Consider the following 15000-nt stretch of genomic DNA (forward strand, 5'->3'; position numbering starts at 1 on the left):
AAAAAACATCAAAATACAAAGAACATCCAATACATTTTTTTCTTCTCTCATCATCAGTAATCAACTGAGAAAGTTTCATGGTGATATCTATCATTTAACATTTTTAGCCTATTCACTTGTAGTAGTCTCACCATGATAATACAGTATATTTATGCTAATTATGGAAATTGCTCAAAGTGAAACTTTGAGAAACCAAGCTAAATTATATCCATTAGGCCCATAGATGACATTTCTGCAATAAAACTTTAAGGTACTCAACATTTCTGGGTTCATGAAATCACAAGATCAGAGAATATGGTAATTTACATAGGCAAAACCATGTCTCAAACATATAACCTTATGCACACTCAAAATTTCTCTGAAACTTTTTCTTTACATCGTAGCTGTGAAAAGGTGTCTTCCACATATATTAGAGCAAAGAAATGATTCAACTGATGCTTCAGCCTTTGTATAGCCATAAAATAAGGAAAATTCTAAAAACGGCATTGATTTCTACACTGATGACTTGTTTCCTCCCTCTTTGTTCATCAGGATGACTTCCATTTCATATTCTCATCATGTGTCTAGGACCACTGTGCCATGATATCAACAAATATGGAGCAATAACAGAGGAAATGCTACCTGGGTGCCCTCACAATATGCTTCGTTGGCTATCGCAGGGGTGCCCTATTTATTTATATAATATATTATATTTGAATACTATAAATGTTTATATTGTGAATATTTTAGGTCTGCTGACCATGGCCTGCCCAAAGACACAAAATACAAAAAACAGAGTTTGAAAATTACAACAACAATGGACATTATAATGTTGAGTATCTCATGGATCCTCTCGGGGTCATAAATGACCCCAGAGGTCTTTTGATTATAAATCCTACATAGATGGTCCAAATCTCAAAAACATGCACAACATATGTATTGACAAACTCCTAGAAGGACAAGTTTTTCTGATGAAAATTGCAGAAATGGTGTATGAATATATGTGCCCGGGGTCATAAATGACCCCAGTCGGTCGCTTTAGGGTTAAAGGAGAAATATAGCCGAGTGTACTTCGTGTCTAATTTGTCGGTGGGGGGCGTGGATTTGGTCATGGTGGGCTTCTTGTACATTTGTTGATATTCCGCTAGTGATTGAACTACACAGAAATGTTTTTGCTTATCAGTGATAATGAATTACTTTTCGATATATTGTGCAGCCCTATTTCACACCAGTGCATTCCTCTTTGAGGTGCGACGCCTTTGCAAGTAAAGTTGTGGTCCTCAACGCCGTAAGAAATTTCTGCTGCTAAATGCAAAAAATGCTCTGCTGTGCCCCGACCATTACCATGCCTAACCCCAACCTGTCAGTAAAACAACATTTCTGCCACTTTACTTTTGCCAAAAACAGCGAATTAAGCAAGGGAAATAGTGAAATTGTGGCAAAATTGTACCCAAACCACCCCTAAACCTAACCTGTTACAGGGTATTGTGGAGGACGCGTTTAACTGGGAAAGTTAAAATGCACAAACGCGATAGACGGTTCAAGGCGGCGTGTTATATTAACACACTGGTAAGATGTCATGTTGTTCTGGTGGTGTTGGTGGCAGCTAGCCTGGTCTTGCTATACTCTCGTAGTTATTTCATAAAGAGGGCCTGGAACTGCTCTATAGAGCTCCTAAGTGGGTGACGACGAGTTGTATGCGCAGATTAGCATTTTCACGGCAATCCGGTTTCCATGAATATAAGTTTTAACATTGGGCTAACAAAAATATAAGACAAACGTTAACAGCCGTCATTCGCCTATCCCCGCATCCTTTCCTTGGTAACAAATGGAACTGCACAACAACACGTGAGTATTTATCAACCTAAACATAACGATAATAAAGTAATGTTGCTATACCTTGGCTACTCGTGAATTTTTGGGAACTACATCTCACATTCTCGCGTGAGCTATAGTCGCATGAGCAAACTTCTCCTCGATAGTAAGTTTTGAAAGTATACTACTAAACCAAGGCGATTGGAGTAATTGCAGTTATGGCACTATTTACGTTTTATCAAAACAGTTTTACCAGCAGTGAAAAACAACCTGTATCAGAGCTTAGTTAGAAGTATTTCCAAAGTCTCGTGCTAGGAAGGTTTGTGGCGGTTTGCCGTGGGTTACCATGGTAACGGCTCGTGAAATCTCCCTCCTGTAGTCTGCCAGTTTTCCGGGTTAAGCATGTGATAGCAACATCGTATTTATGTCAGCGTTTGACACAAAAATGATCAATCATGTCATCCCTACAGCCTATTTGTAATACCCTCGTCAGTTTGCGGGGGTTCGCTAACGCTATCCCACGGCCATCGAATGGGAACCGGAACATCCTTAATGCTGACAAGAAATACTACAGTCTGCTACATGTTTCCGGGTGACTTAGGAGCTCTATTGAGCACTGAATACAGGGGTGGGAGGGTTGAAGTTTGCAAATGTTTGTATGCGATTCCTTTACCCAATTGCTAACATTTGGGCTTGATGTGGAATATGCCCCGCTATGTAACGCGGCACTTTTTCTCTTCTTCCCTTGTCCCTCTACCCGGTCACAGAATGGCTATGTTGGGGAACAACTTGTGTCATCTCGACCCGGAAGCCCAAACCCAGACGTAACGTGTAGGGAAATGAGAATTGGCATGGCCCTGAGACAGACAGCAAGAAAGTCATGGATGTCGCTAATTTCAAGAAAGTTTCAGGGTTGGTCAGACGTTAGAGAGGCCCTACTTTGTTGAGGATTCCCAAGAAAAAATACAGTTGTTAAAAGTACAATATTTAACACAACATGAAAATATAGAGGCTTGGACCTTGGCTTGGTTCTTTCTTAGGTCCCTGCACCTGGGCTCGGTAGGCCTGTGCATCAATACATCTTTGGCTCTGCAGATCTGCTGCTGCTGCTGGAGGGTGGTTGGTGGTTTTCTGGGAAACGTTTGGGGCAACATAAAAATAACCCTCTGTAACCCATCTGACGCAAGAATAACACATGCTGTACATGGGGTTCCGCTTCTCTCGCCATCGGCATCTTGAATAAATCAAAGTGTTTTGAAAGCATTCTGTGCTGTGTTCCCCATGATGATGCATGGCAGAAAGGAGAAGAGAGTCAAGCAAGATCAGGAAGCAACAGATTGTCTCATGCCTTCTGGGGTCATCGAGGGGAGAAAAGAGAACAGGGAAGAACAGAACAAATTAGAAATAAAGGCAGAGAGAAGACTGAAGAGAAGACTGAAGAGAAGACTGAAGAGAAGAGAAGAGAAGAGAAGAGAAGAGAAGAGAAGAGAAGAGAAGAGAAGAGAAGAGAAGAGAAGAGAAGAGAAGAGAAGAGAAGGCGGGTGATTTCCTCACGGTTTGTAGAGTCATCCAGAAGAAACAGCTCTGATGGCAACCGTAAACATCTCTGTGGAGGAACATGCTGGCTGACTCACAGTAAAAGCAAGGGGCCCTGATGAGTACATGCGTGCGTGCGTGCGTGCGTGCGTGCGTGCGTGTGCATGTCTGTGTCCTAGAATGTCTTATCTCAGCCCTTGTTATTTCCCCCTTCACATCATTTCCCACAGCTGCCCACAAAAATCTACAGCGTGTCTTGAATTGCATCAGGTGACCAAGGCAATTACTTGTACGTTTCAGACCGAGCTACTACTACCACTACTTTTGCTACTACACCTTAACGTCACTGAACAGTACAAATCCAGCTTTAAAATCTGTTGCCTCACCACAAACTCTGCTATGGGCAGTGAGTTAATAGCTGGGCTGCTAACTCAGTCAGTAGCGTGTCTGCATGAGGTCAACTCCACTAGCTGCCATACAGTATGTAGCACTAGCATATTGACAATGACTGTTTTTTAAAGGTCAGACGTCAGGTGGTGCAACCCAAACTAATAAATGAATTAGTAATTGCACTGTAATTGCACATGCTTCTTAGATAATCCACTAAAACCAAGCAAATCCATACAATGGTATTAGCTGTGGCTGCACCATCCTGACCTGTGCTACTACGAAAACGTCATTGACCCATAGCCTACTGCCCTACAAAGGCAAAGTGCAGTAACTATGCTCACATCAATACAGAGATAAATGCCTTCAAAGATCTGGAACTCCTATAGGTTCCAGGTGCTGGTGAAGTGCAGTCATCAGTAATCCATAGTAAAGAGGAAGGATCACCGCACACTGGTGGACTTAGTTTTGCTTTTTTTTAAATTTAGGTGAACAACGCGTTTTGCATTGCGCTTAGGCAGGTTCACTTTGAACGTGAGAAAGTGAACCTGACGAAGGGCAATGCGAAACGCGTTGTTCACCTAAATAAAAACAGCAAAACTAAGTCCACCAGTGTGCGGCGATCCTTCTTCTTTACTACAGAGATAAATGCCTTCAGAGGTTTGGTATTAGGTTGGATATTGTAGTCACTACAAATTTGACATAGCATCTCTAAAACGGGACAAACTGGGATCATAAGGCTTTGTCGCAAGGTAAAGGAGGCGTTGTGAAAACCGATTTCAGTAGGCCTATAAACTCAAGTTTGATAAAATGTGAAGTTACTGCACTTTGCCTTTGTATGACATAATAACATAATAAAAAGCACAAGTTAACAACGAGGACTGCCCTATACCTGCGTCTTCTAGAGTGCTAAGAGAAGCGGGAGGCTTCAAGGCTATGAGGGTGCTTGTCGTGAGGAAGGAATGCTGGCTGCCGGTGTGTTGGCTTGTGTATCAGCCTGCAGAGCCATGTGGAGCGGGAGGGAGGGAGGGAGGGAGGGAAGAATTCTTCCCTGGCAAGGGGAAATCAGCAGTGCTCTCAGCAGCGGCCAAGGCTCTGATGGACACACACACACACACACACACACACACACACACACGTGCACAGGCACTGTACTGCTCAGGTATTTTTGTATGATTACAATAGATCATGAGGTAAAATATATGATTACAAAGAATAGGCCCACCTTTCCATAAAACGTGCATGCCATTCCCAAAATACCTCACCACAAACCACTGCCTTTGCATGATAACATCCAACGCGAAAGACAAAACCATAATGGGTTTATTGGAGACAACTGCATTGATGTACCCATGCTTTGAAAACCTACAACATTCCAAGATGAATCTCTTTGCATACCACATCACTGCATAATTTGCATAATCATCTACCTCAAGGCAAATGTTCGAAGGTTATTTTGAAGACAATTACATTTTATACATTGACATGATTATGCAATGTCAGCATATGTAGGCTACTTCTAAACCATAAAAAAGCGTGTCAATCCACAAATTTCCTTGTACTTCATATAAATTATGTTTTGGAAAAAAGTTGACGGATGTTTTTTGTTTAACTTCACCCGAATGAAATGTGACGACTTGAAGTGCTGCAATATTTTTTTTTCTCTCTCTCTCTCTCTCTCTCTCTCTCTCTCTCTCTCTCTCTCTCTCTCTCTCTCTCTCTCTCTCTCTCTCTCTCTCTCTCTCTCTCTCTCTCTCTCTCTCTCTCTCTCTCTCTCTCTCTCAAGCACGCACGCATGCACGCACACATGCACGCACGCACACACACATGCACAAACACACACGCACGCGCACAAACACGCACGCACGTGCCCATGCACACACACACACACACACACACACACACACACACACACACACACACACACACACACACACACACACACACACACACACACACACACACACACACACACACACACACACACAGTTGGTGATTGCAGCTGTGGTGTGCTATCAGGCCAGCGAGGTAGGAGGGGTCAAGCCATAACTATGAGGTCAAGCTCTGGGATTTGGGGAGCGGCTGACTCTGGTGCTGTATCTTGTATCCTGTATCTGAGTGTGTTTGTGCGCACGTGTGTGTGTGTGTGTGTGTGTGTGTGTGTGTGTGTGTGTGTGTGTGTGTGTGTGTGTGTGTGTGTGTGTGTGTGTGTGTGTGTGAGTGTGTGTGTGTGTGTGTGTGTGTGTGTGTGTGTGTGTGTGTGTGTGTGTGTGTGTGTGTGTGTGTGTTATCTCAGGGATTTGGGAGGAAGCGAGCAGCTGCTCTGACCAGCCTATATGGTGCGCCCATGCTGACATCTAGCATGTGTGTGTGTGTGTGTGTGTGTGTGTGTGTGTGTGTGTGTGTGTGTGTGTGTGTGTGTGTGTGTGTGTGTGTGTGTGTGTGTGTGTGTGTGTGTGTGTGTCGGTGGGAGTGAGTGTTCCCACGCCTGTTTCAAACACAAACACTTGTGCAGAGAGGGATTCAAGCCCACATTCCCAGAAGCTCTGTCACTGCCCACAAGCCTCCGAACGAAAACGACGCATTTGGAATTTGAATTTCGAATCAAACACAAAAAAAAACAATGAACTGAGTAGGCCAACATTGACTGGCTTCAGTGCCAAAGTATAATATTCAATAGTAGGCATGCAAACTCCAGACAGGGACGCAGTGGATGGTGTCAGCAATGGAGTCAAAAAGACAGCACTCTCTTACTTACTGTCTTTATTACTGACATCCTGAAGGGCCGAAACACACCTCTGTAACCTTAATGTGCTGGTGCCTTAAACATTTTTGTAAAGACAATGAGATAAGCAAAAGAGTGCGATAATGTTCCACGTCTGATTACTTTTGTTGGACGCGCAGCCAAAGACAGCAATAACTTCTTTGCTGACTTTGAGCGTGGCTACGATCGATACCTCGCCCATTGGCACTGACGTTTGTTCTTCTCTTTCTAATGTACAAGTACAAGGATTGTTGATATGCAGTATACACATCGACAACAAAATAAAGGAAAGAGATGGTAAGTAACATGTGACAAGTGAACGGGGTCAAATCAGCTACCTGAGTGCGTGTGGTTGAACGTGGTCACCGTCCTTTGGGCCAGGTCCACTATCCGGTCCACCTTGAAACTGCGCATGTCCTCCTCGTCCAGGGCAATGTCCCCCAGGTAGGCCACTACAGGGAAGACAGAGGGCAGAGAGAAGGAAGATGGTTACATTAAAGAAACATTAACTAACTCTGTCAAGTGGGGAAAAAACTAACCCCACTTGAGATTTGCACAGAGTGTTCTGTACAGTTCCTATGCATTTTGTATATGCAAGTGTTTCATGCTGTGATTACTTCCTCGATTGTAACTTTCATTAGGCCACTAGGGACGTGAGGGGCAAGAGAGAGGCAAGAGAGAGGGTCAAGAAGTTGTTCTCCCAGTTAAAACTTGATGAACCATGACAGGTAGAGTAGAGCGTAGACCTCAAGGCATAATTGATTCCAAAAGAAATTGTTAATAATACAAAGTTGATAAAACGATTTTAGGCATGTCATCATTTTAAGGTTGCTTTGAGTCATCAGAACTTTGGTCAAAAACAAGAAAACAGGTTGCTGCTTGTACATTTTGGTTTCTGCCCCAACAAAGGATTAAAATCGGAGGTTTGCATGACATCAGCCCAGATTAGAAACCGTTGCTTGTCATTTACAAATCAGAAATAGATTTGGGGCTTGGCAAAACCCACACACGCGCTCACAAACGTGCACACACACACACGCAAACGCACACGCACAAGCACACGCAAACGCACACACTTCCATCAAGATCCATATGCACGCACGCACGCACACACACAAATACACACACCAAGACCAACACCATCAACTTGTGGCTCACACATAATGGACAATAGCACAAGTCTCATGACAAGAAACACAGCTGGCCAGTGAGATTACAAGGTGACTGCCTCACACACGCAAAAGCACACATGCACACACAGACACACGCACAGTGTTCCCAAAAGGGTCTGCAGCGGTCAGTGGCAGCCGAAAACATGCACGCACGCACGAACGCACGCACGCACACACGCACGCACACACAGCGAAAAAACTCTGAAAGTCGGTCACTGCTTCGAATACTGAAAGAAAACAATCATGGCTGTCGAGTGATTTTCTAAAGCCAACTGGCTGGCTGACTGGCTGGCTGACTGACTGAAGACTCTAAATCACTAAGGAGTGTCTTTCTCCTCTGCCTCAGCACCAGAGTCAGCTGGGGAGAGCTGCAATCTGCTCATCGGAATGAGGAAGAAAAGTCAAGAAGACAGGAGAGGAAGAGGAGAGGAAGAGGAGGAAGAAAGAATGAGGAAAATAGAGGAGAGGGACAGAATGACAAGGTAGTGCTATGGTGTTATAATGTGGACAAAAGGTCCACGAGCGCCACTTACTGCATACGCGAGGTATTTTATTCTGCGCGCGCGCGTAGACACTGTCGCGCGCGCGATTTTGCTCTGCGCGCGCGCGCAAACGCTGCCACGCGCGCGCAAACACCGTCTCACGCGCGAGAGGTGACATGAATTTCCTCACGCGCGCGAGCAGAAATATGAATATTTAAATTATCTCCTCCCACTGGTTAGCATAACAAATGAGGCGGAAGTTTGTTTAGTCCATAGTAGTCAAACACAGAGATCTCAGATCTCAATTGCTGATAGGCTATCGTTGCTACGGTGACTGCAAACGACCACCTTTGAAACACAACTGAAACGCAACTCACGGCTGCTGCTGACAAGGGCATTCACCTCTTTATTCGTAAACCCATTTTATTTTTTGGTGGATGAAAACATTGTGTCAATATGCTATGTCTATGTTCGCCTTATTCACCCGGAACGTTCTAAAGACGTTGAGGGGTACACTTCAGGGGTACATTCGGCAACGCACCAGCTGTCATGCCGCCTCACTGTTGTGTGCCCAAATGTTTGTCCTCAAAGAGAAAAAAAATCCTACCGTGGACAGACTTTCCACCGTTTCCCCAAAGAGCAGGCACTTCGCCGTGAATGTATAAATCATATCAAGAGGGATCCTGGTCCATATTTCAAGGTAAGATGCAAAATTATGTTCAATCATACGCATTAGCTAGCACAAATAAGCTAGCTCGCCAAACTTGTCATGACTCATGTAGCCTAATGACGCGAATGCCTCGGTGAAATAAAAAAAAATATGAATGTGTAATTACACAACGCTACATTTATATGATATTTCCAGATCGCTATTTCAAGATTAGGCTTTTAATTGTGTGGTAAGCGATCCGATGGCCACTGATTTTGTGCTACCAGAACCAGTAGCATAGGCCTACTTGATTCCCTGATTGTCGCTCCCAACGCAGGACGCTCCCCGGTCAGCTCGCTCCCACTAGCCAGACTATCGATCCCACCGCCATATATCGGAGCTAGTTATCTTTTTGATGTTAGTTTTTTGTTTCTAACCCTAACCCTAACCCTAAATTGCTTGTATGTGGCAGTGTATGATAATACGTGAAATATAATCGGGTGGGACTACACGCCCGGGAGTGATAGAAACACCTGGGACTACACGTCCGGGAGCGATCTCAGTTGGGAGTGTCCATCTACCTCCCGGCCTACTTGTGCCAAAATCAAGTTGTTTTGCTAACGAACTAAAATGCATACCCTGGTATTTATGGTTACAGATCAACGCTGAGACCAAGGTTTGCTCTGAGCACTTTGAGAAGCAGTGTTTTGTAAAGACCGCCCGTGGTATCACAAAGCTTATAAGGATGCCGTGCCAACTTTGTTCGCCTGGACTTCAGAGAGGTCAAAGAGGAGAATCATCATTCGCAGACCGAGGTTAGTTTGTTCAGTCAATATTCAACTGACATGTGTTTAGCAACCCTCTAATAATAATAATAATAAACTGAGAATAGTTCGCCATAGGAATAGCCTACATTTACATTTAGACAAGACTGGAGAATTAATGTATGTGCTGGAGATAATTGCACCGTTCCGCGGTGTCTCATTCAAATGAATGGCAAAGTAGCATGCTAGCTTTGGCTGTGGGGAGGGTTTTGAACAGGGGGAACATGGAGCAGCAAGAATAAGCTGTGGGACCAATGGGCTGTGGGAACATAGAGCAGCTGACCCCCAACAGGGTCTTCATGGTTGTATGACCTGAATACATTTTCAAAGCGGAGCCACAGGATGCGGACTTCTACTCTTTTCCACTATTAGACGCGCCTTTGTCCTGCACCTGGCCTCAGCGAGGTGGGATGTGCATACTCTTACTTTTATAAAAATGTTGTATATTGACCACTAATTCTGTGCATGCTGTCATACAGAGATGATGACCCATTCCTGAAGTTGGACGCCAGAATGCAGGAAGGTGCTGTTTAAGAGCCTAGGTAGGTATTTGCTCTCAAGACACTTGTCTGCGACAATTTAGGAAACACTGTCAAAGTGTGTGAATGACGAAGACCAGCTTACAATGTTTTCTCTTCTCTTTTCTTTTGTTTCTGTGCTGTGTGGGACATGTTTGACATGTAAATAGACCACTAGGCTAGTTCAGTTGTTGGCGGTGGATTTATGTTGATTATAAATACAAGTCCTTTAGTAGGCTAGTAGGCTAACTAATTAATGCGAGCATGACCTACTGTGTCATGCTAAACAAGCAGGAAGCTGGGCATTCTTTACTACTCTGAGAACTATAATACAGGCCAAGTCGTCATTGTTATAAGATGGTAATAACATCATCAAATATTTGCCCTGTTGAATGGATGTACGTTTTTGCGTCACATCCTGTTGATGCTAAAATTACGTGCACTGTTACATCAAGATCCATGAACTTGTCAGCAGTGCAGCCAGCCTTCTTTCTATGGTCGTAATGTAATCGTTTACAGCTCTCGAAATGAGCAGACAGCTCAGCTGCTTGGTGCATACTCTTACCAATCGGTCTATATTATTCCCTCTTGCATTATTTATTTTCAGGCGGTGGAAGAAGCACTTGCAGGTATGCTACCGACCAGGCTCCTCAACATCAATCAGAGACGGAAGATGAACCGGGATGAAGCAGTTAGATTGAGGTAAACATCTACACACCCCTGTTCAAATTCCAGGTTTTTGTTACGTAAAAAAAATGACAGAAAACAAACTTAAAGCTTTAAAAGGGAAGAATAGAAAATAAAACTTCTATTAACATTGTTGCATAAATATGCACACCCTTAACCTAATACCTTGTTGCAGCACCTTTGGCTTCTATTACAGCACTCAGTCTTTTTGGGTAAGAGTCTATCAGCATGGCAAACATAGAAGTGACAATATTTGTACACTTATCTTTGCAAAAGTACTCAAAATCTGACAGATTGCGAATGCATCTCATCTGCACAGTCCTCCTCAGATTGCCCAACAGATTTTCCGTGTCATACAGGTCTGAACTCTGTCTGGGTCTTTCCAAAACCTCAATCTTATTCTAATGAAGCCATTTTTTGTTGATTTTTGGCATTTGCCTAAAAGTAATTGTCGTTCTGAATGATTAAGGTAATCCGCATCATTACCTTTCTAACAGGGGGCAGTATGTTTTATGCCACTACAATGGCCCCTGTGGAACTGTTCTAAATTCCAACCTCCCAGTTACAGCTGAAGAACGATAATCACATAGCATGATGCTGGCACCTTCATGCTTCACTTTACGCTTGGTGTTACCTTGGCAATGAGGTGTTGTTACCTTTTGTAATTATGTCCAAAATGTTAAACCTCGGTTTCACCTGACCATAATACGTCTTCCCACATGCATTTGGGAGATTACAGAAATATTTTTTGCAAAATGTACTCCACCAAGATTGAACTTTTTGGTCATAATTCGAAAGGGTATATTTGGCAAAAAACATCACCCCAATAACACCATACTTAAAGTGAAGTATGGTGGTGGGAGGGTTCTTTTGTGCTGTTTTTCTTCAGCTGTCACTGGGGCCTTCATTAGGTAGGAGGCAATTATGAACATTTCCACAGGGGCTGTGGTAGTGGCACAAAATCTTCGCCCCCCTAGTAGAAAGGTGAAGATGCAGAGGAACTAATCTTTCACAACGACGATTTCCCTAAGCGCACACCTAAATCTACTAAAGACTTGCTTCACCAAAATAAAATGGAGGTTTTGGAATGGCCCAGATTGGGGGCCTTGTTGGGTGATCTGAGGAGGACTGTGGGAGATTGCACTCGCAATCTTTCTGATTTGGAGGGCTTTGCAAAGAGGGGTGAACGAATATTCAAGTGGAAGAAGTCCGCGACACTGCTTGTCTATTTATTATTTAATCGAGCAACGTTTCGACCTTCAGGTCTTCATCAGGCAAAGTGTGACACTACTACACATCGACTACTACTACACGACACATCTACTTCTCTGAGGGTGAACGAATATTGCCATATTAATGTGTGCCATGCTGAGACTCTTACCAACAAAAGACTGTGCTGTAATGAAGGCCAAATGTGCTGCAACTAAGTATTAATTTTAAGGTGTGTACATTTTTGCATTGCATTGCATTGAATAATAGTTTAGATTGAAGGAGGGAAAAGCTGTGAATTTATTTGTCTTTCTGTCATTTTTTTACATCACAAAAACCTGACATTTGAAGAGGGGTGTGTAGACTTTTGGGAGCCACTGTACATGTAGAAATTATGTGTTCACTAACCCTCTTGGTTTAGCACGATAATGAAAAGAACTGTGAGCAAAAATGTGGCTAGCAGAAAACCAGAGTGGCTAGTGACTTGGGAAAACCACTAGCCACTGTGGCCGGAGAGCAAAACATTATAATGTCAAACCCTTGTCTGTACCCAGACATGGGTTCTACCAGCTGTACGGATACCCAAACACAGCCTGTCACATCGTATGCAAAGCGCAAGTCTGAATTAAATTTTCTAAACACATGTACCTAAAAAGTGGACCACAGTCACCTTGTAGTTTGAATACTTTTACTTGAAGGAGAGGATTGTGCACATCCCAGAGAAAGGTGCAGTACGAAGGTCAACTGTAGTTTTCAGAGTGAGGAGTCTGCACACTTAGAATCGTTTTTGTTGCGTTTTATTTTTTCATGGCAGGATAACGTTTCTACCTCAACAGTCTTCTTCAGATTCTCAGATTCAGATTTTTCATTGTTTTTGGACAAGTTGGGTAAGACTGTATTATGTGCCAGTGCTTGAGTATTACCTGTTTGATTTCATTTGCCAACAATTAGAATTATTTTACACTGTATGGACAAGATGTAGAAAACTACTACTGACCGACAGTGATATGTCATGTTCTTAATACTGTATATCCTGTCATTACAGACAAGGCGGCCGGAAACTTTGATGACCTCAATGACACTGGCTAGGTGAAGGACATCAAGAAAATGGCATCCGGTCACCAGACATCAGCTCATAAGCCACAACGTCATCAACCATTTTGCGCCAAAAATGAAGCCGTTCACATACCATGGCATCCTAAGCAGGTAATTTCATACCTCTCAGTAACCTCAGAATGTTGCTGGTGAAGGAGAACATCCCGTTCAATATCAATATTAACAGAATAAACAAAATCATCACTTCCCATAATTTCTACCACATGTTTCAATAGGCAGCACCACACTACTGTGCAACAGTGAGAGAGAGCGGGCAAGGACAAGTAAAACGGACCTACACTACAGCAAGACTTTGACACTTCTCCGCGTGAGAGGCAGCCATCGCCCCCACCGTTGAGCAGTGTGTACCCAGTACCCCCAAAAGAGGAGATGATCCGACGCCATCACAGCCGATTTCCAAAATTGTACACCAAACTCTGTATGGGCGTGTGTGTGTGTGTGTGTGTGTGTGTGTGTGTGTGTGTGTGAGAGAGAGATATTGTAAAACTTTTCAGTCCTTCTTCTATACTATACAGTGTATAAATATACATGTGAAAACCTAAATATGAATTGAAAACCATTACTGAGGTTAAGAAATGCATTATAACAAATACATCTGATTCAGGTGTACTGTACATTGAAATGTCTTTATTTGCCACAAATACATCACATCCTGGAAACCTGTACAATGTGTGGATTCAAAGGTCTGACAGATCTTTGTGACGGCACAGGATTGCAGTGGAACCCAAACATAGCTTAGGAACTCCCACAATAGCGTAGGAACTCCCACGCCATCTCACCAACTGCCGATATGCAGTATGCCTGAATTTCCTGTACAGCAAAGAAATGTAGAGATTGTGCCTTCATCGAGAATAGGTCATTTGGAATCACAACAATTATTCAATTTACTTTGTGCGTGTGGTGTAGCTATTGCTGTTATTATTATGTTACTACTAGTGACCCATTTTTAGTTGAGCTTAATAGTCTACATGCCATCTCTGCACTTGTGTTACCACTATTGGGATTGGCAGCTCCCTAAATGAAAATGAGAAAAACTTGCCCGGATGAAATGTTATGAACTGTGTGCGTTGTGCTGCTTGCTGAAGTAACATGACACCCACATCACCTTCCAGAAATAAAGTGTATACAGGCTACCTAACCAGAGTCCTAGAGACCTGTTGCTGCTGTGTGATGAAATCCAGGCAAAGACCCACCTGCTTTGGCAATTGCTGCAACATGTAAAAAAGGTAGACAGATTAGGCCCCTGTAGATATGGCATGTGTAGATGGATTCACTTAATTCTGTAACCACAGACAAGCTGGGCTGCACACTGACCTCTTCCATGTTGCCCATGTGGTTTCGTTGGCTGTGTGTGACCACCTCCGTACAGGGGCAGATTTATTTATTTATTTATTTATTTATTATTTATTTATTTATTTATTTATTTATTAAAATGTCTGCACCTTTTTATTAAATGTATTGCATTGCACTGGTATCACATTGCATTAAATGTACTAGCCAAGTGACACAAACAGAGCAGGTAAATACAGTCTTGATCTGTACCATCTGTCACTTCTTAAAGATTCAATTATTCAACTCTATATTCGAAGAGGCCGGTATTGCGCTACCATTTTCCATGAACCAGTCAACTTCTGGGAGTCATTGCAGTACTTTGAGAAAGTGATCTTACTTTCTAGCCTAATCATTCATTGTGCTTGTGTCAGTATTGTAGTGTCATTGGTTATTTACAGTGTGTCGACGCCATCTACTGGATACTCCACGCACGGTTCATTTTCTATCCACTTAATCATTTCATTCCAAAGCACAGAGTGAGCTCTTTGATGCAATGTAGGCTAAATTCACCCAGAGCTCTAGTTGTGTTA

The 15000-nt window shown here is 43.1% G+C and overlaps 1 protein-coding gene and 1 long non-coding RNA gene across 3 annotated transcripts in view; one reads left to right on the top strand and one right to left on the bottom strand.

The window, feature by feature from the left end:
- The window catches only part of bmp1a (bone morphogenetic protein 1a), a 128476-nt gene that overhangs the window by 76091 nt on the left and 37385 nt on the right, over positions 1-15000 (bottom strand). The window contains exon 2 of the mRNA XM_063195757.1: positions 6820-6933. Within this exon, the coding sequence (XP_063051827.1) occupies positions 6820-6933 (114 nt within the window). The remainder of the gene's footprint in view (positions 1-6819; positions 6934-15000) is intronic.
- On the top strand, positions 9305-14407 carry LOC134445545 (uncharacterized). Of its 2 annotated transcripts, XR_010034292.1 has the most exons (5): positions 9305-9599; positions 10088-10150; positions 10734-10828; positions 13068-13228; positions 13354-14407. It is a non-coding gene; the product is annotated as an uncharacterized LOC134445545 (long non-coding RNA). The 2 variants fall into 2 exon arrangements; XR_010034291.1 differs by lacking the exon at positions 9305-9599 and having other exon boundaries at positions 9838-10150.

Source organism: Engraulis encrasicolus, chromosome 3 (assembly GCF_034702125.1).
Source record: "Engraulis encrasicolus isolate BLACKSEA-1 chromosome 3, IST_EnEncr_1.0, whole genome shotgun sequence".
NCBI lineage: Eukaryota > Metazoa > Chordata > Actinopteri > Clupeiformes > Engraulidae > Engraulis > Engraulis encrasicolus.